This window comes from Dipodomys merriami, unplaced genomic scaffold (assembly GCF_024711535.1).
Source record: "Dipodomys merriami isolate MVZ:Mamm:240054 unplaced genomic scaffold, mDipMer1.0.p SCAF_4, whole genome shotgun sequence".
Taxonomy (NCBI): Eukaryota; Metazoa; Chordata; class Mammalia; order Rodentia; family Heteromyidae; genus Dipodomys; species Dipodomys merriami.
Genome location: NW_027205603.1, coordinates 17,448,060 through 17,472,131, shown reverse-complemented (window position 1 = coordinate 17,472,131; position 24,072 = coordinate 17,448,060). Strand labels below are relative to the sequence as shown.

General features: G+C 43.6%; 1 protein-coding gene across 1 annotated transcript in view; it reads left to right on the top strand.

Annotated features, from left to right (window-relative positions):
- Positions 1-24,072, top strand: part of Ryr2 (ryanodine receptor 2) — a 427,229-nt gene that overhangs the window by 188,119 nt on the left and 215,038 nt on the right. Inside the window, exons 11-16 of the mRNA XM_069990607.1 lie at positions 5,977-6,051; positions 8,605-8,761; positions 11,801-11,965; positions 18,261-18,382; positions 19,363-19,546; positions 22,086-22,221. Coding sequence (XP_069846708.1) covers positions 5,977-6,051; positions 8,605-8,761; positions 11,801-11,965; positions 18,261-18,382; positions 19,363-19,546; positions 22,086-22,221 — 839 coding nt within the window. The remainder of the gene's footprint in view (positions 1-5,976; positions 6,052-8,604; positions 8,762-11,800; positions 11,966-18,260; positions 18,383-19,362; positions 19,547-22,085; positions 22,222-24,072) is intronic.

The window sequence follows — 24,072 nt, the reverse complement described above, 5'->3', positions numbered from 1 at the left end:
GTAAATAATGCTGCAATAAACATAGTTGTGCTGGTAGCTTTAGTGTGGTCTTGTTTGTGATCATTTGGGTAAATGCCCCAAAGTAGGATTGCTGGGTCATAGGGGAGCTGTATGTGGAGTCTTTTGAGGAACCTCCATACTGCTTTCCAAAGTGGTTGAACAAGTTTACACTCCCACCAACAATGCAGTAAGGTTCCTTCTGTCCACATCCCCTCCAGCATCTGTTGTTATTAGAATTCTTGATTCTAGCCATTCTAACTGGGGTGAGGTGGTATCTCAATGTTGTTTTGATTTGTTTTTTTTTTTTTTTTTGGTCCAGTCGTGGGGCTTGAACTCTGGGCATGGGTGCTGTCCCTCAGCTCTTCAGCTCAAGGCTAGCACTCTACCACTTGAGCCACAGCGCCACTTCTGGCTTTTTTCTTTTTGCTTATGTGGTGCTGAGGAATCGAACCCAGGGCCTCAGGCATGCAAGGCAAGCACTCTACCACTGAGCCACCTTCCCAGCCCCTGATTTGCATTTCTTTTATGGCTAGAGAAGTTGAGCATTTCTTCATGTATCTATTGGCCAGATAGGATAATTCTTTATATTTTTAGTGCATGGAGTACTTGATTATTTCTGGTCTTGTTAATATCATGACCTAGACTTTTTTTTTTTGGTGCCAATCCTGGGGCTTGAACTCGGGCTATGGGTGTTGTTTGTCTCTGAGCTTCTTTGTTCAAGGCTAGTGCTCAGCTACTGGAGCCACAGTCTACCTCCAGGTTATTTTGGAGATTGGAGATAAGAGTCTCACAGATGTGCCTGACCTGGCTGGTTTTGAACCTGACCCTTACATCTCAGCCTCTTGAGTGGCTAGGATTGCTGGCAAGAGCCACTGAGCCTGGCTCACATAGACTTTGAAACCTTTTGCTCTTTCTTCCCTCTAAACCATTGCCTGTTCCTTAAGGAACTTCAAAAGCCAAAGACCACTGGGCCTATGGGCAGGGTGTCTTCCATTGAGATCAGCCTGTTTGTGAGAATCTGTAAAGATGACCTCTAACCTGTCAGGGGTCATTATGAAAGGAAGTAAAGATATCTTGAAATATATATACATATATATGCATACATACATATATTTGAATATTTGAACATTGATTTAAAAGTTGTAGAGGTTCCAGGAAAATATGTCCATGTTTCTTTTGCCTCAAACTCTGCTGAAATTCTGGAGGTACCCGTTAATTATGATTAACACAGAACAATCAGAATCAGATCAACTCTATTATCTGAAGTAGTGGAAATGATTAAGTCAGTGGCCAGTGGTGACACTTCCTTGGGAGAAGCGTGGGCATCTTTTGCTCGTCGGTGCTCTGCTTCCTCTGTGCGGTTACCCACCGTCCCTGCCGGAGCGAGTCCACTGACAGGTGTTCAATATGCATAACTATAATTGTTGTTATGGAAACTGCTCCTCAGAAAAGAGCTTGGTAATTTTAGATACTAATAGGTCTTTCTCTAACTTCCTTGTCACGGTGGGGTGTTTATGCCTAGGTGGCTGCCTCCTCTTCCTCCCTGCGAAGAATGTTAGACAGACTCTTGGAAAGCACTTAAGGAGAAGTGATTGGAGAAGAGATAGATTTTTGTCCCCATACTCCCTGTCCCATCTGTGAGATGACTTTGGCTGAATGCTGATGTGAAGTATAACATCATTATTATTTTAAGCTTACTGAGATTTTTCGAGGAGAAGGGTTAAGTTAGAAACTTTTGGGTTCTACAACCTGGCTAGCAGCAGAGAAAGTCAGTTTGGAATTTATCAGATGCGACATGGTATTTTAAAAACTAGATTCTCAGCTGGGTCTAGTGGTGCGTGCGTGTAATACACTATGCAGGAGGCCAACGCAGGATGAGGATGAATTTGAAGGCAGCCTGGACTGCACTGTGAGATCTTATTACAAACACAAGCAAAACAAAATTGCATGCCAGATGCTTTTGGTTATAAAGGCTTTTTTTTTTTCCTCTCATGCATGATGTACTGTTTATGGGGAATATTTTCTGTTTAAGATTTTTATCTCTCAACAGATTTCACTATTTCCATCTATAATTTTATAGGGACTTAATAAAATGTTAATAAGGATATTTATGTGCATATATATTCTTATTTATAGATTAAACATGCACTATCTGAATCAAGTATATGATACCGTTAAGTTAAAGCATTTCAGTCTACTTAATTTCTGTGGTACTGTAGATTGAACCCATGGCCTCACACCTGCTAGATAAGACTCTATACTGAGCTAGCCCAAGCAACCTGATAAACCTTAAAAGGGGGAAGATTAGGGAAATATTACTTGGGATCTGTGATCTGGTGAACAATATTAGACAGTCATTGTTTATAAGGCTGTATTTTTATGTTAAAAATATCTTGACTACATAGGGTATGTCCAGCTTGATTCATTTAAAAGCTATGCAGGTTATTGGAAGATTACGTTCTCATTGGAATGTTTGACAATAAAAACACAAATGTGTGTGCGTGTTTAAGTAATACCCAAAGTCCCGTGTACCCAGAGGTAAAATTATTAGATAACAGTAATGGAGAAAAATAAAGCACAGATGTGATTAGAAAGAGAGAGCGAGAATGAATGAGAGACAGACATAAAAAGACAGAGACAGAAAGAACTTGTCTCCTTCACCTCGCCAGGTGTTGCTCTCGGCATAGATCTGCCCTGTCTCGTTAGTCTCAAGTAGAGGGTAATTAAGTCATCCTTCCTGACACTACCAGCTACATTTACTTCTAGAATGTGACTTAGTAGGCAAAAACCAAGGTATGAGCCGGCTATAGGTATGCATGGCAGTGCTTTTACCTCCATGGCCCTTTCGGTATGATGGTGATTTAAGGAGCTGTGATTGTAAATAATTGCTAAGTCACGAAATGGGCTTGCTGTAATAATGCATTCACAGTTGCTCAGTCTGGCAGAGACAGAGACACGGTTTATGCTCCCACATGAACGTCAAAGCCCTTTTACAGATGTGATATTCCCCTCGGCCACTACCTAAAGAAGATTCTAGAGCAATTCTTATGTGTTCTACAATGATCAAGGAAGACATCCTTCCTCCTCTTTGTGGTGAAGAGGATAAGGTCTGTCTGGGTTCTTTATCTTTGAATATCCAGGTTTGAAGTTGCCTTTGCTAGTCTTCAATGAGCAACTGATGTTCTTCATGTGGCTCTGTTCCTGGGCGATCTGTTTTCTTGCATTGATCTATTTATCTGTTCTCTTGCCTGTCACACACTGCCTTCATTAGTGTAGATCCATAATAAGCAGTGTTCACCCCGTTGGAGTCCACAAAATAATTGCAGGACTTTGATTGGGGTTGCTTTAAAAGTTTAAACCAAGTTTGTTAGCATATTGAGGCATGTCTTCTGTACATATGGGACATGTCTCCATTTATTTACCTCTTCTTTGATTTCTTTTCACTCCTGTTTTATATCGTTCATCATGTAGAATTTATACATACTTTTTGTTAGATTTATGCAAGGTATTTTGATGTTTGGTGCTTAGATAGATGATTAATCCTAATGACTTGTTATTTATCACTGGAAATCTGGAAGCATTTGACTTTTCATATGAGCAGTATCAGATAATGGATGATGAGTTTTAGGAGTTTGTAAGCATTATGGTTGATTTTAAGGGGATGAGGATTGACACTCTTATTTACAAAGGTGTTTTTGGTTCTTTTATCCTAATATGTATAATTGGAATTTCCTTCTTGCATTAGATTCAACTTCGAATCCATTCTTGATTATGGTGTGGGGGACGGCTCTTGTCTTTTCCTAATATCAATGGTGTTGGTAGGAAATCATGAGTACATTAGCTATGGGTTTTTTTTTTTAATTTTTTTATTGTAAAGATTCTATACAGAGGGTTACAGTTACATGAGTGGGGTAATGAGTACACTTCCTCTTGAACATTGTTGCCCCCTCCATTGTTTTCTCCCTACCATCCCCTCCCTCCCTCCCTTCCTAGCTATGGGTTTTTATTTATTTTTTATTGATATTCTTTATCAAGTTGAGGAAGCTCCTCTCTGTTTGTACTTGGCTGAGAAGTTTTATATTTGGCATGATCATAGATTGTTTTTTCTTTAGCCTGGTGGATGTGTGGTGGGTGATATCAATTATGTTCTTCATATACTCAAGAGTAGCATTTGGCTGCAGTACATTTTGGCTTTGAAATAAAAAATAGTGATTCCTATTAGCTAGATATTTAATAAAGTATCTTATTTAAAAAAAAAAAACACAACTCCTGATGATTTTTCAAAGGAGATGAGGATTTCTGCAGTGCACGAGAACTCACTGAAAATTAAGTTGAAAAAAATGAAGGATCTCTAGTGTTATTTTGTTGCCCAGGCTGACCTCAAGCCACAAACCTCCAGATCTCAGCCTCCTGAGTAGCTAGGATAGCAGGTGGCTTCCACTTCTTGCTTCCTTGCCCTCCCCTCAGATAGTGACCTCATCACTATGACATCATCTGGAGAAGATTTCTCCTGGCATGGCCCATGTGGCCTGGTCTGTGTGTGCAGGGGTCTCTTCACAGTGTCCATTTTGTAAAATTGCTAATGTGTTTTATGAGATGATTCTATACTCAGAGGCCTCTAATTGGAATTGTGTATCCTATAAAATTTTATGGCGCTGTCAGCCCTGAGGAGCTTGTAAGGATTTGTGCTTTTATTAGTATGCTAATGTAGTCTTTTCTGGGCCTCAGATTTTTAAAGATGAACTCTCCTGGCTGTCAGAATGCCTGCTTTTTACTGAGAAAACAGGTGGCTCCACAGCCAAGATAAGACCCAGACTATATTTCATAGCCCCCATTTCTAAAATAGTTAACTCCTTTTTTCTCGTTGGACAATATGATAAAAGCTACGAGAAGTCAAATTCATGATATAGCAAGACCAATTTGTATTATAGAAAAATAACCTTAGACAACCTCTTCAGGGAATTTTATGTGGTGAGCTTCAAGTGTGAGTTCCTTAATGTGATATGTCGTATTAAAGCATAACACGTGATACAGACATGACTTTATAGCCCGAAGGCTGACATTTCTCCAGTCTTACAGAATGAGCTCACACAGGTGTACATATATATATATATATATATATATATATATATATATATATATATATATATATAGATGTATGTATGTATGTATGTATTTAACTTCCATTCAGTGGAATTGTAGTCATTTTGACTTTTTCTGATTTGTGAATTGGAATTTTTTAAAGTTTTGTTTAAAATAATAACAATGTCCAGTTATCTTCTTTTCCCCAATATTTGTAACACTATTTTGGTACTCTGCCAAAAAGTCAATGTGATTTTGTTTTTTTCTCTTTTGGTTGCTGGTGGTGGTGGTGGTATTTGTTTTTGCTTTTTTTTTTTTTTTTCCTTTGTTGGCCATGGGGCATGATCTCTGGGCCTGGGCACTGTCCCTCAGCAATTCAGCTCAAGGCAAGCGCTCTACCTCTTGAGCCACAGCACCACTTGTGGTTTATTGGAGATAAGAGTCTCAGAGACTTTCCTGCCAGGGCTGGCTTTGAACCATGATCCTCAGATCTCAGCCTCCTGAGTAGCTAAGATTACAGGCGTAAGCCATTGGCATCCGGTTGGTTTGTTCTTTTATTCTGGGGGAGTGAAGGGGGGGGCAGAAAGGGAGGGAGGAAGGATGAACAAACGCAGTATAAACTATATAGAAAATGGCCTGTATAACTTGTAGGCAGGAATGGGAAGGGGAAATGGGAAGGAAGTAAAAGAAGGAGTGACATTGTCAAAAAAAAAAAAAAAGAAGTATGCTCCTTGACGGACTGAGGAAATGGTAGCCCTCTGTACCACACCTTAATAACAATAAAAAAATATTTTTAAAAGCCCACATTGAACAGGGAGCTGGCTGTGTGTCTCTCAGTTTCAAACAAGTGAAACCTGTTAAGCTCAAAACTTGGACATCTTTTTGTTTCAACAGAACTGTCCATTATGAAGGTGGAGCTGTATCTGTTCACGCACGCTCCCTTTGGAGACTAGAGACGCTAAGAGTTGCGTAAGTAGAACTTACATGGGAGCTGGGGACTCCCACGGAGCAGAGCACCCCGTGTCCTGGGCCTCGGTATCCCCATTACTCAGTCCTGTTAACAGGTCCAGCGCAGGAGCACAGAAACACAGAGTGATGGAGGTTTTCCCTCTCCTCTCTCCCCTCCCTCATTGGTTACTTCGCTTATCTTGATTTGCATATCCACTTTAGAACCAGGTGGTAGACCTGAGAATTTAATTTCCTTTGTAATGAAATGCTTTGTAACAGCATCTTGTCTGGACTCTGTGTCTCCACGGACAGCATGCTAGGAAGACAGAGGCATGGTTTGGAGGCAGGGCTAGTTGTCTGGCAGCCCGTTGCTCATGTCTAGTTGGAAATGCTCTGAATTTAACCTCCTTCAAGGCACAAGTGAAGCAGAGGAGATGTGAACTCCAGAGATTAAAAAATGCTCTCTACTTACAAATAGCTTGATAACAGAGCAAGAAGTATGAATTGTAATACAAGTCGCTATATGTTCATTATAGCAACAAGAATTTATATACACATACATTTATGCATACTATTTCTGGGGAGTTCAAAGGGCGTGTAAAGAGTGGCCTTTTAGTTCTTCTCAATAATTGCTTTTAATAAATAAAATGATTATTTTGGTATGCATGCCAGTCCTAGTGCTTGAACCTAGGGCCTGGGGCTCTATCCCTGAGCTTCTTTTGCTCAAGGCTAGTACTTTACCATTTGAGCCACAGCTCTACTTCTAGCTTTTTGCTGATTAATTGGAGATAAGAGTCTCACAGACATTTTTGGCCAGGCTGGCTTTGAACTGCCATCCTCAGATCTTAGCCTCCTGAGTAGCTAGGATTTCAGGTGGGAGCTACCACTGCTCAGCAATAAAATGATTTTTGAAAGGCATCATTATAAATGGAATGAAAATATCAGCCAGATTTTTTTAAATAACTGAGCAGTTTGATCCTTGTGTAAACATGAGTTTTCAATGTGGTATTATACTGTGAGGAAGTTACTTTGATAGGGTTACGGACTCCTTGGTTAAGGTGAAGAACTGTCTTAACTAGAGTAGCTACCTTTACAGTGTGTGTGTGTGTGTGTGTGTGTGTGTGTGTGTGTGTGTGTGTGTGTGTGTGTGTGTGTGTGTGTGTGTGTGTGTGTGTGTGTGTGTGTGTGTGTGTGTGTGTGTGTGTGTGTGTGTGTGTGTGTGTGTGTGTGTGTGTGTGATTATCACCTATCTAATGGTGAGTAGAATGATTTTGTGATCTTCATTTCCTTTGGGTGAGAGCATTCCATAGAGTAATTCTGGAAAAAATTTTACATCCTTGAATGTGGGAAGGTTGACATAGAAAAATGTCAGCACCAGTTTAATTAGATCTGTGGAGGTTAACTTTTCCTACAGTAAAGGGCTGACTATTTAAAATAAAACGTTTGCACCATTCTTTTCAGGGTATCCAGCTGATAATAAAAACATGCCCCTGTCCATTGATTTACAAATACTTGAACTCTCAGAATGTAAAGCATACCTTCTTCTTATTTCTTTTAACTCTCTCCTAACAGAATTTTACTCCAAGGTGTGGGATTTTGATGGACATGCTCTTCTTTTTTTCTTGCTTATATACTATCCTTAGCAACACAATGTTTTATCTAAATTTTTACATTTCCTTCCTTCCTTCCTCCCTCCCTTCCTCCCTTCTTCCTTCTCTCCCTTCCTCCTTCCCTCCATCCCTCCCTCTCTCCATTCCTCCATCCCTCTCTCCCTCTCTTCCTCCTTCCTTCCTTCCTCCCTCCCTTTCCTCCCTCCTTCCCTCCCGCCCTCCCGCCCTCCCGCCCGCCCTTCCTTCCTTCCTTCCTTCCTTCCTTCCTTCCTTCCTTCCTTCCTTCCTTCCTTCCTTCCTTCCTTCTTTCCTTCCTTTCTTCTTTATGTTTGTCGTGAGGCTTGAACTCTGGGTCTGGGAGGTGTCCCTAGGTTCTTCAGCTCAAGGCTAGTACTCTACCCCTTGAGTCACAGTGCCACTCCCAGTTTTCTGGTGGTTTATTGGAGATAAGAGTCTCATGAACTTTTCTGCCTGGGCTGGCTTTGAACTGTGATCCTCAGATCTCAGCCTCCTGAGTAGCTGACAGGCGTGAGCCACCAGTGCCTGGCTCTATTTTCTTTCAGTCTGTCTTTTTTTCTTTCTTTTTTTATAAGTTCCAGGTTAGCCACGTGTTAGTAGCTCACACCCTTCATCCTAACTCTCTCCAATTACCAAAAAAAACAGAAGTGGAGCTGTGGCTCAAATGATAGAGCACTAACCTTGAGCAAAAATGTTCTAGGACAGCATCAAGGCCCTGAGTTCAAGCCCCAAGACTGGCACAAAACAAACAATAATAACAGTGAACAAGTTCTAGATTAGTAACACTGGTTTAAATGAACTTAAGTTTACTTCATGTGAACGTACAGCTGGTGAAATGTGCCTCCCTATGAAACCCTTAGACAAACATTGAGCTTAAAGGTTCCATGTTGTTGGACATGCATCTCAGTCACTGCAAAAAAGTGAAGCTACAACTGTTCTCCGCCAGGTGGAGCGGGAGCCACATCCGATGGGGCCAGCCCTTCCGGCTTCGCCATGTCACCACCGGCAGGTACTTAAGTCTCCTGGAGGACAAAAACCTGCTGCTCATGGACAAAGAAAAAGCTGATGTGAAATCAACAGCATTTACCTTCCGGTCTTCCAAGGTAAGTAGAATCTATTCTTTTGGAGTTCCCATTGTATTTCTTGAGGTCTCTGAATCCTACTCTTCCATCCATTCTTCTCTAGGAAAATCAATTCCATAAACCACCAGGACCTGCCCAGATATTTCACTGGGCTTATTAGTTCTTCAGTCTTACAACCCATCCACCCTCCCACCCACCCATCCATCCATCCATCCACCCATCCTTTTGACTATCTATCCATCTATCCATCCATCTACCCATCCACCCATCCTTTTGTCTGTCTGTCCATCCATCCATCCATCCATCCATCCATCCATCCATCCATCCATCCATCCATCCTTCCAGCCAGCCACCAGCACCCAATACCTTGCAATGATGTACCTTTTTTGTTAAAGGCTTAATCTAATCCACTGTTATAGGTGGATCTACCTGCTTAGCTCCAGCAAATTGCTTTATGATAACTGTATCTTTATTGCTTTAGCTTTGTGAAAATGCTGAAATTTGGTCTAATGATTGGAATGATGTGGATTAGTGGCTAGCTTCTCTCTTAGAAAGGCAAAACCATAAAGAGTTTGACTTTGATTTGTATTTCTGAGACTCGTTTGTATGTGGACATAGTTACCTTTTGAATATTATCTAGGGCTTTCCCACTTTGAATTTTTATGTTGTTTATGTAGTTACTTTTTTTTTCTTTTGTGCCAGTACTGGGGATTGAACTCATGACCTGGGCATCATCTGTGTTTCTTTTATGCATGAGTGATAGGAAATGAAGGGGAGAAAGAACATGACTGGCCTGGAAGTTTCCATCCAGCAAATGATCACGCTTCCTTTCCTAATGGCACCTTCGCAGTTATTAACTAACACAGGGTCAGAGTAACTTTTAGGACACAGTCATCAGGAGACTTCATAATTAAAATTTCCTCATCACCAGAGTGATGTCAACCATTTCCACCAAAAGCGAACAAGGCATAACTTTACAATTAATGAGTGTGTGCCTTCTCAAAACATAATCTGTAGCTTCTAGATAATTAGACTACAAACTAATTCTTTTTTGGATAAAAGAAAAAAATGTTTTATATAGGCTCAATGTTTTCTTTTTAAGAGATAATTCTATGGCTATATTTTCCCCTAGAATGCAATTCTCCTATTGACAGACTTAGTATAAGTAGATTAGTAGTTTACCTCATTTGATACCATGAAATTGAAATGGTTTATTATCTGTTTTATTGCAGACTCTTAGAATGAGGCTCCAAGTTATTTGCATAATAGTTAATTCAACTTAATTGATGATTGTATATTTTCCTAGAGGACCTTGACCTTTCTGTTTTGAGAATTTTAACTCATTTTGATTTTAAGAAGTGTTTCTAATCACTTTAGAATCATTAGTTACAAGTACAAACTGAAAAGGACATGAAAAATCTGAAATTTTGTAGGTTCCCCCCCCCCCCCTAATCATTTTCTTATATAGCACGTACATTTCACTTCAATTTAAAAATATTTGTGTAAGCCGGGCATCAGTGGCTCATGCCTGTAATCCTAGCTACTCAGGAGGCTGAAATCTGAGGATCGAGTTCAAAGCCAGCCCAGGCAGGAAAGTCTGTGAGACTCTTATCTCCAATAAACCACTATAAAACCGAAAGTGGTGCTGTGGCTCAAGCGGTAAAGCACTTGCCTTGAGCTGAAGAGCACAGGGACAGAGCCCAAGCCCAGAATTCAAGCCCCACAACCAACCAAGAAAAAAAAAATTGTGTAGTTGCAGTTAAGTTCAGACAGCAAATATCAAAGACATAGGAGAAACATAGGGTAGTTTGAAGAAGGAAAGCTAATCAAGGAAGAAGAGAATAAGGAAGCCACAGCAACGAGGTACACAAGGTTTCTGTACTGTGGTTTCTAGGCTGTTATTTACAAGGGGAATTTTACTCCCTTTCAGAAGGAAAACGTCCACCATTCAAGTTGGAAACTGCAGTAGCAGAAATTGAATTAAAAAGAAATAACCATTAGCAATATCATCATCATGGTCAAAACTATCAGAGTTTATTTGTGTGCAGATTTAATTCCAGGCTCCATGCTAAACACTTTAGATGTCATTTAGGTCAGATTTTTCTCATTACAAGCATCATCTCATGTTTTTGATTGTTCATTGAGGTACTATTGCTAATTTTATTTATCCATGAGAAAACTGGAGCTTTGCATTTCTAATTCACTGGTTAATGTCTTCGAGGCAATAAGTAACAAAGATTGTCCTGTAAAATGAATATTTTTGAACACTCATCTATCTTTTTTTTTTTAACATTTTTTTAATTGCGAAAATACCGTACAGAGGAGTTACAATTACATGGGCAAGATAATAAGTACATTTCTTATCAAGCATTGTTGCCTCCTCCTTTGTTTCCTCTTCCTATCCCTTCCCATCTCCCCCACCCCGTACCCTCTCCAGGACAAAGTTGTAAAGTTCATTTTTCGACATAACGACTTGTACATCTCATTGTTACAATGGGTCCACCTGTATCCCTATTTAAATGATTTGTTTTTTCCCTTCCACTCCACAAATTATACCAACATCAAATACTTTGAAAGCAGGGGTTATACCGTGGGGGAGGGACATACAAAGCAACAAATAAATAATCTTATAAATATGTTAGAAACAATTGCATGAAAGAAAAAACATTTGAACACTCATCTATCTTGTTCACCATTAATAATGAGAAAATAAAATAATATTGATCTTAAATGACTTAATTTTAAGTCTCTTGATTTCATGTTTGCTGTTAAGTCAAATAAGACTTTTATGTGATGGCCAAAATATATTCTACACATGTAAATAATTCAAGAATATGTTATTTGTCTAGGTAAGTTTCCTGGTTTGGTTTTCAGTGAAGATTGAATTAGAACAGTAGAATATATGACCATTAGGATTTCAGTGGATTTCTGAGAGCTGAATCTTAATAACGAACCTGTTTACAGCAGGGCCATCTCCTGTTGATATAAGCTAGTTTTTTGGTGTTTTTTTTTTTGTTTGTTTTTTAATTTGAACCTTTGCTGATCTCTTTTTCTACTTAGGAAAAATTAGATGTTGGAATAAGAAAAGAAGTCGATGGCATGGGAACGTCAGAAATAAAATACGGGGACTCTGTCTGCTACATCCAGCATGTCGACACAGGCTTGTGGCTCACCTACCAGTCTGTGGATGTGAAATCTGCAAGAATGGGATCCGTCCAGCGCAAGGTGAGCCTGTAGAATCACTCACGGGTGGAGGCCATTGTGGTATTAGCTCCTACACACCCAACATCCAGAGACTTAGCAAACCCTGCCTGTTCAGCCTCCTGCTCAAGGTCATTTTCACAATGTTCAAGGTCACTTCCCTCCATGGGTGTATTTTAGTATTGTATCCAATGCTGCTGTAAGCCATGTTGCACGCCAGTGCCTCCAGCCCCATCTGCCCCGTTTGTCCCACTGGGAGGCAACACTGGAAGAAGTGAGCTCTTCCGTTACCTTAAAGCTTCAACCCTTTTAAAATCCCTTGGGGGAAAATTCCACTGTAATAGACCTTGTAGTTTTATAATTCAAACCATTGTCTTGATATTATTACACCATGGATGGAGTGGATGAATGGATTCATGGATGTAAATATTAATGGAAGAAGACCTTCCTTTTTGGGCCCTAGTTTAGTGAGCCTAATTCCTTCTTTTGTCCTCTGCCCTGGCTGCTGCTGGGTCCTTCACCATCTTCATCTTATTCACAGGACAGAGATCACACTTGTTGGTCATCATGTGCAGCCCTTCCTGACCTTCCTCCATTCTTCTATTCATACCGGTTGCTAGGCTAGATGTCCATGCTCAGTGTTCCCAGTGTGTCACTTTAAAGAAGTGTGCAGTTCCTCAGAACACCATGGCTTTTACCTACCTGTGCTTTCAAAAGCAATTGGCCATTCATGGGCCTAGAACTCAGGGCCTGGGTGCTGTCCCTGAGTTCTTTTTGTTCAAGGCTAGTCCTCTACCACTTGGAGCCACAGTATAATACCACTTGTGGTTTTCTGATGATGAGTTGGAAATAAGAGTCTCATGGCCTTTCCTGCCTAGGGCTGGCATCAAACTGCTAACCTCAGAGCTCAGCCTCCTGAATAGCTAAGATGACAGGTGTGAGCCACTGGTGCCGAGCCATGCCTGTGCTTTGCATAGAATTGTTTTACTGTTTGGAGTGTCCTTTGAAACCTTTCTTTCCACCTCATTTCTACCCATCATTCAGGAGTTTAATGCAAAAGACCAATTTAGAAGTCATTCCAATATCAGTGAATCTACTGCCCTCTTTCTGTGATCCTATAACATATCCACATCTAGCTTATGGTGTTGTATAGATGCTCCTGTGCTATTCTTTTCACTAGCTACAGATCTTTCTGTCTCTTCTGGTCTGGTCTGTGAGTTTCCTGAGGGCGTGAATGGTGGTAGATGGGTCATATTTTTATGCATGACATGCTGCACAGTGCACAGAACTAAACAATGAGACTCTTTGGGAAAGGTGAGACCTGGGTAAGGAAGGCTTTCATGAGGCAGAAGGTTTTATTTTCAATAAACTTCTGTTTTGCCATATAGCTCATTCGGGCCACTGGGATGGATTTGGAGTAACTGGTGCTGGTTGTAGGAAGGTGGAAACTGGTGCAGATGGAGTTGGGCTGGAGTGCAGCCTTCTGTTTCCATCTCAGGCATGTGAGTACAGGTCCAGTTCTCTTGTGAGGCCCTTCTCATTAGAGTGAGATGGCCACCTGCCTTTAACTTCTTTGACCTGGGCTCACTAATCTATGAAGTGGTCATATAGATTCTCTGTATACAAAGCGTTTTTCCTCTCCTGAAGTTGAACCTAGCTGTGGTAAAACATGTGGAGAGTTCAAATACAAACCAAGTCCGCAGAATCACAAGTACACGGTCCTGTGGATCCTGGGTTTCCACCATTCCCTTCCATATGTGAATGCTGTCATTGCCATGGTCACACTCGCCTCCTTGGCCATGTCCCAGGGGACATGGCTACTTGTTCTCAGTGACTAGAAGTGTATACACATTGAAATGCAAACTCTTAGCTGTAAAGTTCATTGGTAGTTGTGGTAGATGTGGTGTTAATGGTGGAGGTGGTAGATTGTGTTGGTGGTGGTGGAGAAGGTGGTGTTGTTAGAGGACGTGGTGATGATGAAGGTGGTGATGGTGGTGGAGGTAGTGATGTTGGTGGAGGTGGTGATGATGGAGCCGGTAGTATTGGTGATGGTGGTGGAGGTGGTGTTGGTGGAAGAAGTGATTATGGTGATGGACGTGGTGGTAGTAGAGGTGGTGGTGGAGGTGGTGGTGTTGATGGAGGAGGTATTGATATGGAGGTGTTGATGGTGGAGGTGGTGGTGATGGTGGAGGAGGGGGTGTTGGTAATGGTGGTAGAAGTGGTGTTGGTGGAGGAGGCGGTGTTGGTGGAGGAAGTGATGGAGGTGGTGGCAGGGGTGGTGGTGGTGGTAGAGGAGGTGGTGTTGGTGGAGGAAGTGGTGATGGTTGAGGTGATGGTGGTGGTGGTAGAGGTGGTGGTGGAGGAGGTGATGGTGGAGGAGGTGGTGGTAGAGGTAGAGGTGGTGTTGGTGGTAGAGGTGGTTGTTGGTGGTGATAGTGGTGGTGGTGGTGGAGGTAGTATTGTTGATGGTGGTGATATTGGTGGAGGAAGTGATGATGGTGGTGGAGGTGGTGGTGGTGGTGGTATTGGAGGTGGAGGTGGTGGTGGTGGTGGTGGTGGTGGTATTGGAGGTGGAGGTGGTGGTGGTGGTGGTGGTGGTGGTGATGGAGGTGGTGTTGGTGGAGGAGGTGGTATTGGTGGAGGAGGTGGTGATGGTGTTTTTGTTGTTGGTGTTGGAGGTGGTGATGGTGTTGGAGGTGGTGATGGTGTTGGAGGTGGTGTTGGTATTGGAGGTGGTGTTGGTGGAGGAGGTGGTATTGGTGGAGGAGGTAATGATGGTGTTTTTATTGTTGATGGTGTTGGAGGTGGTGATGGTGTTGGTGTTGGTATTGGTGATGGTGTTGGAGGTGGTGTTGGTATTGGAGGTGGTGCTGGTGGAGGAAGTGGTATTGGTGGAGAGGTGTTGTTGTTGGTAGTGATGGTGGAGGAGGTAGTGATGGTGGTGATGGTGGTATTGGTGTTGAAGGTGGTGTTGATGGTGGCAGTGATGGTGTTGGAGGTAGAGGTGGTATTGGTGGTAGAGGTGGTGATGGTGGTGGAGGTGGTATTGGTGGAGATAGTGTTGGTGGTGGAGGTGGTGGAGGTGGTGGTGATGGTGGTGGAGGTGGTGATGGTGGTGGAGATAGTTGGTGGTGGAGGTGGTGGTGATGGTGGTGGAGGTGGTGTTAGTGGTGGAGATGGTAGAGGTGGTGTTGGTGGTGGAGGTGGTGATGGTGGTGGAGGTAGTGTTGGTGGAGTTGGTTTGGTGGTAGAAGTGGTGTTGGTGAAGGTGATGGAGGTGGTTTTGGTGGTAGAGATGGTGTTGGTGGTGGAGGTGGTGATGGTGGAGGTAATGGTGATGGTGCCAGTTCTGGGTTTGATCCCAGTGGTTTCATGGTATGATGCATGCATTTGCCAACACAGGGAATGTTTCCATTTCTCCAGAAAGTTGCTCTGCATTCCTTCCCACAGCATCTCATTCCCTCTCTACAATGAGTTTTTTCTTTTACTTTTTGTAACCAAACATCCATGCTGCCCAATACCTGGATATCACCTAAATGAAACCACACAGTGCCACCACAAGAAGTTCTCCTTTTCTTCTATATCCTTCTTAGAAAATGTCACCCAGCTTCCCTGTACATTTCAGGTGCCCTTTTTCCTCTCTTGGCAAGATTTTATTCCTTTCTGATAAAAGTTGTAAACTCCTGCAATCTTAGCGACAATTGAAATGGCTTTTATATTAAGTCTCCTATGACTCCCACTTTTCTTAGCTTTTTCAAAATGATCCAGTGATTTCTAGATTTTATTAATGAAGGAGAAAGAAAACCATGTTTTAGTCTCTTTTAACCTGCCACCAGAATAAATGTTATCAGACATAAAGTGATCGAAGAATCTTACATGCATGGATAAGGGCTGACGAATAGAGTGTGTTATTTTTGCAAAGTCCTATTAGACTTTATTTATTAATATTTTACGCAGCTATGTATCTGCATAAAGGAAATCAACTTTATGAGGAGTTAAGTTTGAATTTCATATAATTTTCATATGTCACAAAAAACCATGCTCTTTTGGCCTTTATTCAGGCATTTAAATACATTAAAACTGTTCCTTGCCTGGCATTGGTGGCTCAGTATCTAGGATTATAGAATCCTAGATACTCAGGAGGCTGAGATCTGAGGATCACGGTTCAAAGCTAGCCTGGGCTGGAAAGTCAGTGAGACTCTTATCTCCAATAAACCACCAGAAAACCAGAAGTGGTGCTGTGGATCAAGTGGTAGAGTGCCAGCCTTGAGCTGAAGAGCTGAGGGATAGCACCCAGGCTCAGAGTTGAAGGCCCATGACTGACAAAACAACAACAAAACAAAAACAACTGTTCCTTGCTAATAGGCTTCAAGAAAGCATTGCTAAACCCTGGTCTAACCTAGGCTACCATCAAGAACAGCTATTCCTGGAGCCTTATCAGAGTTCACCTGTAGAATCATCTTGTCCTGTGGTTGTTTTAGATATTGAATCTTAAAAAATGATCTTTTCAATATTTTCTGAAGATGCTTTTCTAGTTAATATTAGTAATCGTAATTGGTAATTAGTAATTAGTATTAGTAATAGTTTCTTGTTTGAAATGTTGTCTTTCTCTCTATTGCTGTTCAGATTGTTCTCAGGTTCCTAGGCCCCTGTGACCTCAGCCTTAGCCTTCTGAGAAGCCAGGACTACAGGCGTGTGCTGTGGCATCCAGCTATACTGATTATTCTTGTCTGTCTGTGAATCCATCCTCTTCTTCTGGATTGCCCAGGCTTGTTTGCTGTATGTGTTTTTTTTTTTTTTTTTGCCACAGAGTTGTACACAGCATTCTGTCAGTAATTAATCCCTTTCCACTGTGCTTCCTGCTTCCTATTTTATTTTTAGCCTGGTTTGTGAAGAGGCTTATCTAGTTGTCTTTTTGTAGAATCAAACTTGGGGTTCATCCATCCTTCCTAGGATTTTGTTGCTAGTTCATGAGTTTGTCTTTTTTATCTTCATTAATTCTGCTTCCCACTTTATTTGGCGTCCCATTTTCAATGAGTAATGTGTTCCTTCGTTGCAGTCGCTTCTTTATTGACAAAGGCAGGCAGGATATAATCTTTGAGCACACATGTGTATCCGTGGCTTGCTGATTATAGGTTTAGGGTTCCTTCTTGCTTGCTTTCTAGATAGCACATGATTTCAGTCTTTACACTTGATTAGGTGCGCTGTGTTACCTCGCTCCCAGTGTCGCATGAAGGAAGCCAGGTACCAAGCGCTTACTGTGCACTTCTTGCATGTGGCACATAGCTGGTCCCTATGTTGAAAGTCTGGGTTGTGGGTACTGGGAAGGCAGGTCAGGACTAGGCTTTAACAGCTCTAATCAGATCATCTCTTTCATGGTCTGGATGCCGAGTTCGCACATGTTCAGCCCTTCCCTACTCTAATGCTACAAATGCATAGAAAGTTCAGAAATGGAAAGTCTAGCAGAAAAACTGATAGTAAGCATATATACTTAATATTTAGATGTGGTGGGCACTGATGGCTATAATCCTAGCTACTCAGAAGGCTGAGATCTGAGGATCACAGATCAAAGCCAGTCCAGGCAGGAAAGTCTGTGAGACTCTTATCTCCAATTAACCACTAGAAAATTGGAAGTGGCAGAACTCTAGCGTTGAGCACAAAGAGCTCAGGGACAGTGGTCAGGCCCTGAGTTCAAGTCCTATACCCAACCAAAAAACAATATTTTAGATTTCTTAGAAGTGGTATGTACAAGGGGCTGGGAAGGTGGCTCAGTGGTAGAGCACTTGCCTTGCATGCCTGAGGCCCTGGGTTCGATTCCTCAGCACCACAAAAGCAAAAAGAAAAAAGCCAGAAGTGGCTCTGTGGCTCAAGTGGTAGAGCGCTAGCCTTGAGCTGAAGATCTGAGGGACAGCGCCCAGGCCCAGAGTTCAGCCCCACGACCGGACCAAAAAAAAAAAAAAAAAAGAAGTGGTATGTACAACTTAGTGATCCCTTGGCCCACTCTATTCCTGTGTACTGGGAGGGTTACAGTGTAACATTATGAACCTTGTGCCATTTCTTTGTGCTGTTTGTTGCTATCATAAAGTGTGGGTGAGGGTGGTATCAAAAGGTTCTGCTATTGGTTTTACCCAACTTAATGCCTTTGCCTTTCCATCCTTTGGAACAATCACCTGTCATTGAATCTGAACACAATAACTTTCTGATGTCTCCCTAACTTTTGACTGTATTGACCATGAAATCTCAACTCTTTGAGAACGTCTGGTGGTAAGTGTGGTTTGGGAAGGAGTTAGACAGTGGCTCTGATTCCCCTTTCTTCCAGGCTATTATGCACCATGAAGGGCACATGGATGATGGCTTAAATTTATCCAGATCTCAGCATGAAGAATCTCGCACGGCTCGGGTCATCCGCAGCACCGTCTTCCTCTTTAATAGGTTTATAAGGTAATTTTTGTTGCCATGGTTGTTCGATTTTTAAACATTCTTCCTAGATTTACAAGTAAACAGTTCCTAACATATACAATGATCATACATATACAATGGTGGGTCAGCAGACTACAATCAAAAGTGCTACTTAGAGAATATTTTAAAATTTAAATAACTGAGCTCATACTCAGGGCCTCTCATGTTTAATTGGTTTGCTTGCTCATAGCTGGTGCTCTACCACTTGAGCCATGCTTCCAGTCCAGCATTTTGCTGATTGGGTGGAGATGGAGTCTCACAGACATTTCTGCATAGGCTTGCTTCAAATCAGGATTCTCTAGGTCTCAGTCTCCTGAGTTCCCAGGATTACAGGCATGAGTGACCAGTACCCAGTTTTATGCCTTTCTTTTTCTTTCAAAAGAATGAACTTTTATATTAGAAATGTCTTATAAACTGTGTATGTCATTTGTAGTTGATCTGTTTGTGCTAGACCTTCTGTAGTGAGGGTATTGGAGATACGTGATGAGATTCAAAGTATGTTAAAAAAAATAAGTGACTCTTACAGTAAGTAAGTAATTATCATCATAATTGAAATAATTGCATAATCCTCAAGCTCAGTTAAACTTGTGGCCAAAGTATTTTCTGGGAACATTATGCTAATTAACTTTCTGATCCGTGATACCGTCTGTCTCTTCATATTTGGGGATTTGATAGGTGTACGTTTTTCTGTACATCTACAGCATTAGAGCCTGGCATGGTGGTTGGTGCATACCTTTAGAACAGCTTCAGCAGTTCTTGGGGGCTCCTTGGAGATACCTCAGGCCCCGGGAGGTCCCCACAGAGGAGCTGAGGCCTGGCCTGCCCTCCTGGACAGAGTACCCCTCCCCTTTCCACCTGCCTGTATCTGGTGCACTTGTATGTGGTTTTATTTCCAAACCCAAGCTAAACCAAGGAAGCTGAGACCGTGGGCCGCTGATGGAAGTGTGGGCTGTCCATTCCAGGGGCCTCGATGCTCTGAGCAAGAAAGCCAAGGCACCCAGCGTGGACTTGCCCATCGAGTCAGTAAGCCTGAGTCTGCAGGACCTCATCGGCTACTTCCACCCCCCGGATGAGCACCTGGAGCACGAGGACAAGCAGAACCGACTGCGAGCCCTAAAGAACCGGCAGAACCTCTTTCAGGAGGAGGTGCGGCTGCTCGCCCTGGGCATTTCCCCTCCACATTCTTCCCATCCATTCTACAGCTCTAAATACTCATGTACACGTAACTATGTGTATATGTACAACACATACAGCTGATGGGGTATTATACAGCCTTAAAGAGGAATATACCACAAGTGAATGAAATACCTTGCAGGAAAATGAGTGGAACTAGAAAGCAAGTTAAGGGAAATAACTTAGACTGGGAAAGACCCACATCACAATTCTCTCTCATATGTAGAATCCAGATCTTTTTAAGGTGTGTGTCTGGGTGGGTGGGAGAGGAGAATGACTGGAGAGAAAACAAAATGACTTATTATTATTAATTTTTTTGGCAGTCGTGGGGCTTGAACTCTGGGCCTGGGCATTTTCCCTGTGCTCTTCAGCTCAAGGCAAGAGCCCTACCACTTGAGCCACAGCACCACTTCTGGTTTTCTAGTGGTTTATTAGAGATAAGAGTCTCATGGACTTTCCTGCCCGGGCTGGCTTTGAACCGTGATCCTCAGATCTCTGCCTCCTGAGTAGCTAGGATGACAGGCATGAGCCACTGGCACCTGGCCGAATGACTTTTCTTTTGGCATGGCTTTGTGTGGGGGGGGGGGGGAGGGGAGGAGGCAGCAAGAGGGAGGAAGGAAGGTGAGAGGAGAAAGGGGTAGCAGATCTAATGAAGCACATCATTATTTTATGGATGCATGTGATTGATGTGTGCAGGATTAATGTAGGGATTGTTTGGAAAGGGAGGAGAGGTGTGTGTGAGCCAAGAGCGCACACATCACTCACGTATGGCAGTGCCCATGGCCATGAGCACTCGTTTCACCATGACTGTATGCTAGTAAGAGAAAACCCACGTCCCTGAATCGTGGCTCAGAGGAGCAGGTCCTTCTTCCCCTCATCTCTGTGGGGATCTGCCCGGGCCTCAGCGCCCCCTCTGTCCGCTGGCGGGCACTGCAGCTGGCTTCGGAAGGCTCACATAAATCCAGAGCCCTGAGTAGCTGCAGACGTTAGAAAAGCTTCAGCTGTGCTGGGGGCTCCCTGGAGACGCCTCAGGCCCCAGAGGCTCTGCACTGGGGAGGACGCTACCCCCAGAGGCCCCCATCCGGGGGGCTGAGGCCCGGGGACTCCCGTCCTGGACACAGCACCCCCTCCCCCTGTCCCCTCTGGGTCCAGTTTTATTCTGTCTCAAGTTCCACTGCTGCGAAGGACTCATGTGCTGTGCTTTACATACAGCATGAGTGACGCAGCTCACATCCCAGTGCTGGTTGTGGACCCTGGACCATTCCAGGGGTCAGTGGGTGTTCACTGGGCAGCCCAGGGTCCACAGGGCAGCAAGCTCCAGCGCAGTTCCTGCAGCCAGCCAGCAAGCGCTGGTGCCCCTCTGTCTTGTACTTTTAGATCTATCTTCCTCTTCCTTCCTTTCCCTTCTTCCCTCTTTCCTTTCCTCCCTTCCTTTCTTCCTCCTCTTCCTTCTCTTCCTTCTTCTTCATCTCCTCCCCCCCCTCCTTTCTTCCTCTTCTCTGTCTCTCTCTTGGCAGTACTGGGTTTGCATACAGGGCCTTACACATGTGCTTTTCCACTTGAGCCATGTCCATCCTCTTGCATTATTTTATTTTTCAGGTAGAATGTTGTACTTGTTCCCAGACCAGCCTCAGATGGTCATCCTCCTCATTAACCATTCCCTCTCCTCCTCCTCCTCCTCCTTCTCCTCCTCTTCCTCCTCCTTCTCCTCCTTCTCCTCCTCCTCCTCCTCCTCCTCCTCCTCCTCCTCCTCCTCCTCCTCCTCCTTCTCTTCTTCCCTTTTCTCCTCTTTCTCCTTCTTTCCGCCTCCTTTTCCTCTTCCCTTTCCTACTCCTCTTCTCTCTCCCTTTCCCTCTCCTCCTCTTTTTTCTCCTTTCCTCCTTCTCCTTTTCCTCTTCCTCTTTCTTTTCTCATTCAGATGGGACCTAGAATCATTCCAAAGTTCCTCTTAAATTCTCCGTTATGCAACGAATATTCAAATAAACCAAGTCAGCTGTTGGTGCCTTTTCCTTCCGTGAGCTTTGTGTCCTTCTGCAAACCTTGACTGGCAGAAGTAATAAGACACACCATTTCAAATATAGGCTGCTTCCTGGAGAACTTTCTTATGAGTTTTTTACTTGCTTTATAAATGACTTTTTATTCCCTTTCTCTTACTTAATGTATTGTGTCTTTAATGTAGTGAATGTAATAATACTGGTCTAAGAAAAAGGCCCTGCTTTTATACTCTCATATAACCACAGAACCCACTCTGTGCCCCATTCAAGTAGGCCAGTGTTGTTCTTCTTTGAGCTTGGCTCTTAGAATTTGATGTCCCCCTTGGATTATTTGAAGAACATTTCCTTTCACATGCAAATGCCTTTCTTCCTGCTCTTTAAATAAACCATCTTCAGTTTAGCCAATGGCAAGCAGACATTCTGTGAGCTGGCCTGTCTTGTCATTTTTTTGCGGGGGGAGGGGGGGGAAGGGGGAGGGAGAGCAGAACTGGTTTCCTAGGTGTTTTTCTCCCACACAGGGGGTGATCAGCCTGGTGCTGGAGTGCATCGACCGGCTGCACGTCTACAGCAGCGCCGCGCACTTTGCTGACGTGGCTGGGAGAGAAGCGGCCCAGTCCTGGAAGTCCATTCTCAACTCTCTCTACGAGCTGCTGGGTAAGTGCCACCGCCCAGCTCTTACCCAAGGCAGGCTTTTCCTCATCAGGGTTTTGAATGTTTTTTGTGGGACCAAAGCCCAGGAGGCTCAGCTCCCAGATCGGGCTCTAGGTGGGAAAGGCAGCGTTGGGTGAAGGAAGGAAGGAAGATGATCCAGGGTGTAGTTGTTTGATGGAGCTACACGAAGCCACGCATGTGGTGGTGTATGTCCAATCCTGTGGACTCTGTGCCAATACAGGTCTTCGTCTTCTTTTTTGGCCATTTTATATTTCCTGTGTCCGGTTAGGCCTCATGGTTTTGGGTTGCTGTGGAGGTAGTTTGTCCCTTGTCAAGCTCTTACCCTATTGACTCACTGGTAAGCTAGCTACTTTCCCCTTGGCACTTAGCCTTGGCCTGTATTACAGCACGTGTCCCCTTCCTGGTTATATGTGGGCCTACTTTTAAAGAAAACAACAGCGGCCTTCTAGTTTCTGTCCTTTAACTTTTGCTCTGGCATATAATGGCTCCTCAGTAAGTATGTATTAGCGATCGAGTTCTGGTGGAATAAGAATTTTAAAAAAGCATAAAAAGTAGATAAATATTTTATTATGTTTTTAAGTAGTTGTGCCAAGAGGTTTCAGTTCAACAAAATCACTTGATAAAGGTTTATAAGGTATGGAAGGGTAGTCAAAATGCTTCCAAGGGAAGTTGGACTTCATTGAGCTACCGAGAGCCAGCACAGGCCCGCACGTGGCCTCCTGCGCCGGTCCGTGTTCCTGTGGTTTTCTGAGGTGAATCGTGTGATTCGTGATAAGGGTCTCTGGGACTCTGCACTGGCGTCGAGTGTGCTGGCATTTCTCTGAACATCACTGAGGATTTGCAACTCTACGGGAATCTGGAATCATCGTCTTACCCCAACAATCATCAGGACAAAGATGCAATGGGGCTGAAGGCGTGAATAGTTCACAGATGCACAACATGCTGGTGTGTAACAGTAGTGTGACCATTCACCTCACATGACACAGCCCGAATTCCTCGATGAATTCCGTGTCCGGGTGCAGGCAGAACGCGGCTGTAGATAATCGGATACAACGAGCATGCTCTAGCTGCACGGGTGTGCGTTCTATCCTAGCGGGGTGCACGCTTCTGAGCAACTCCACAGAGTTACTTGGGGGGGAAAGTGGCTTATGTCAGAATTTGGGGACGGTGCCAGGGCCCTGGCTGTGAGCACGAACCTCATCATAATTAGTTGTGCAGTTTGCTGTGATTAGAGCACACCTAGACAGGGATGAGAAGTTTGGATCTATTCAGCTGGAATTACAGAAAGCCCTGAATCACAGGGCCTTAGACATCAGAGCATGTATTAGGGCTCACTCGGCCGGCTTTCTACCAGAATGGGACACTATGGCTCCCTCCGTGCCCCCCCCCCCCCCCCCCGTGGCCTGTTCTCCAGAACCAGCTGTCCCTTGTTGACTTCCGGGATCCCTTGCTCTCCCCCAGGGCTCAGCTGTGTGTCTCACATCCTGCAGCCATCCCTGGCTTTGACTGGCAGGGCCCATGCTAAAATTGAGGACGGGGGGGGGGGGCTTAGACTCCGCTGGAGCTCATGTGGAGAGTGGGGGGGGGCAGGAGGGGCAGAGGAAGAACAGCTCTGCCCTACAGCAGCTGTCTGTGTTCACCACGGACCCCGCAGGCTGGCTGAGCTGAATTCAAATCCAGGTACTTGTATGTGTTACCTAGTGACCTCGGGGGTGCACTCGGTGAACATTGGCTTTAATTATTCAATAAACAATCACAGAGATTCCCATTGACTTTCTGCAGCATGGTGGACTTGGCTGTCAGTTTCCTTTATTAAAAATCAGCAGGTCTATT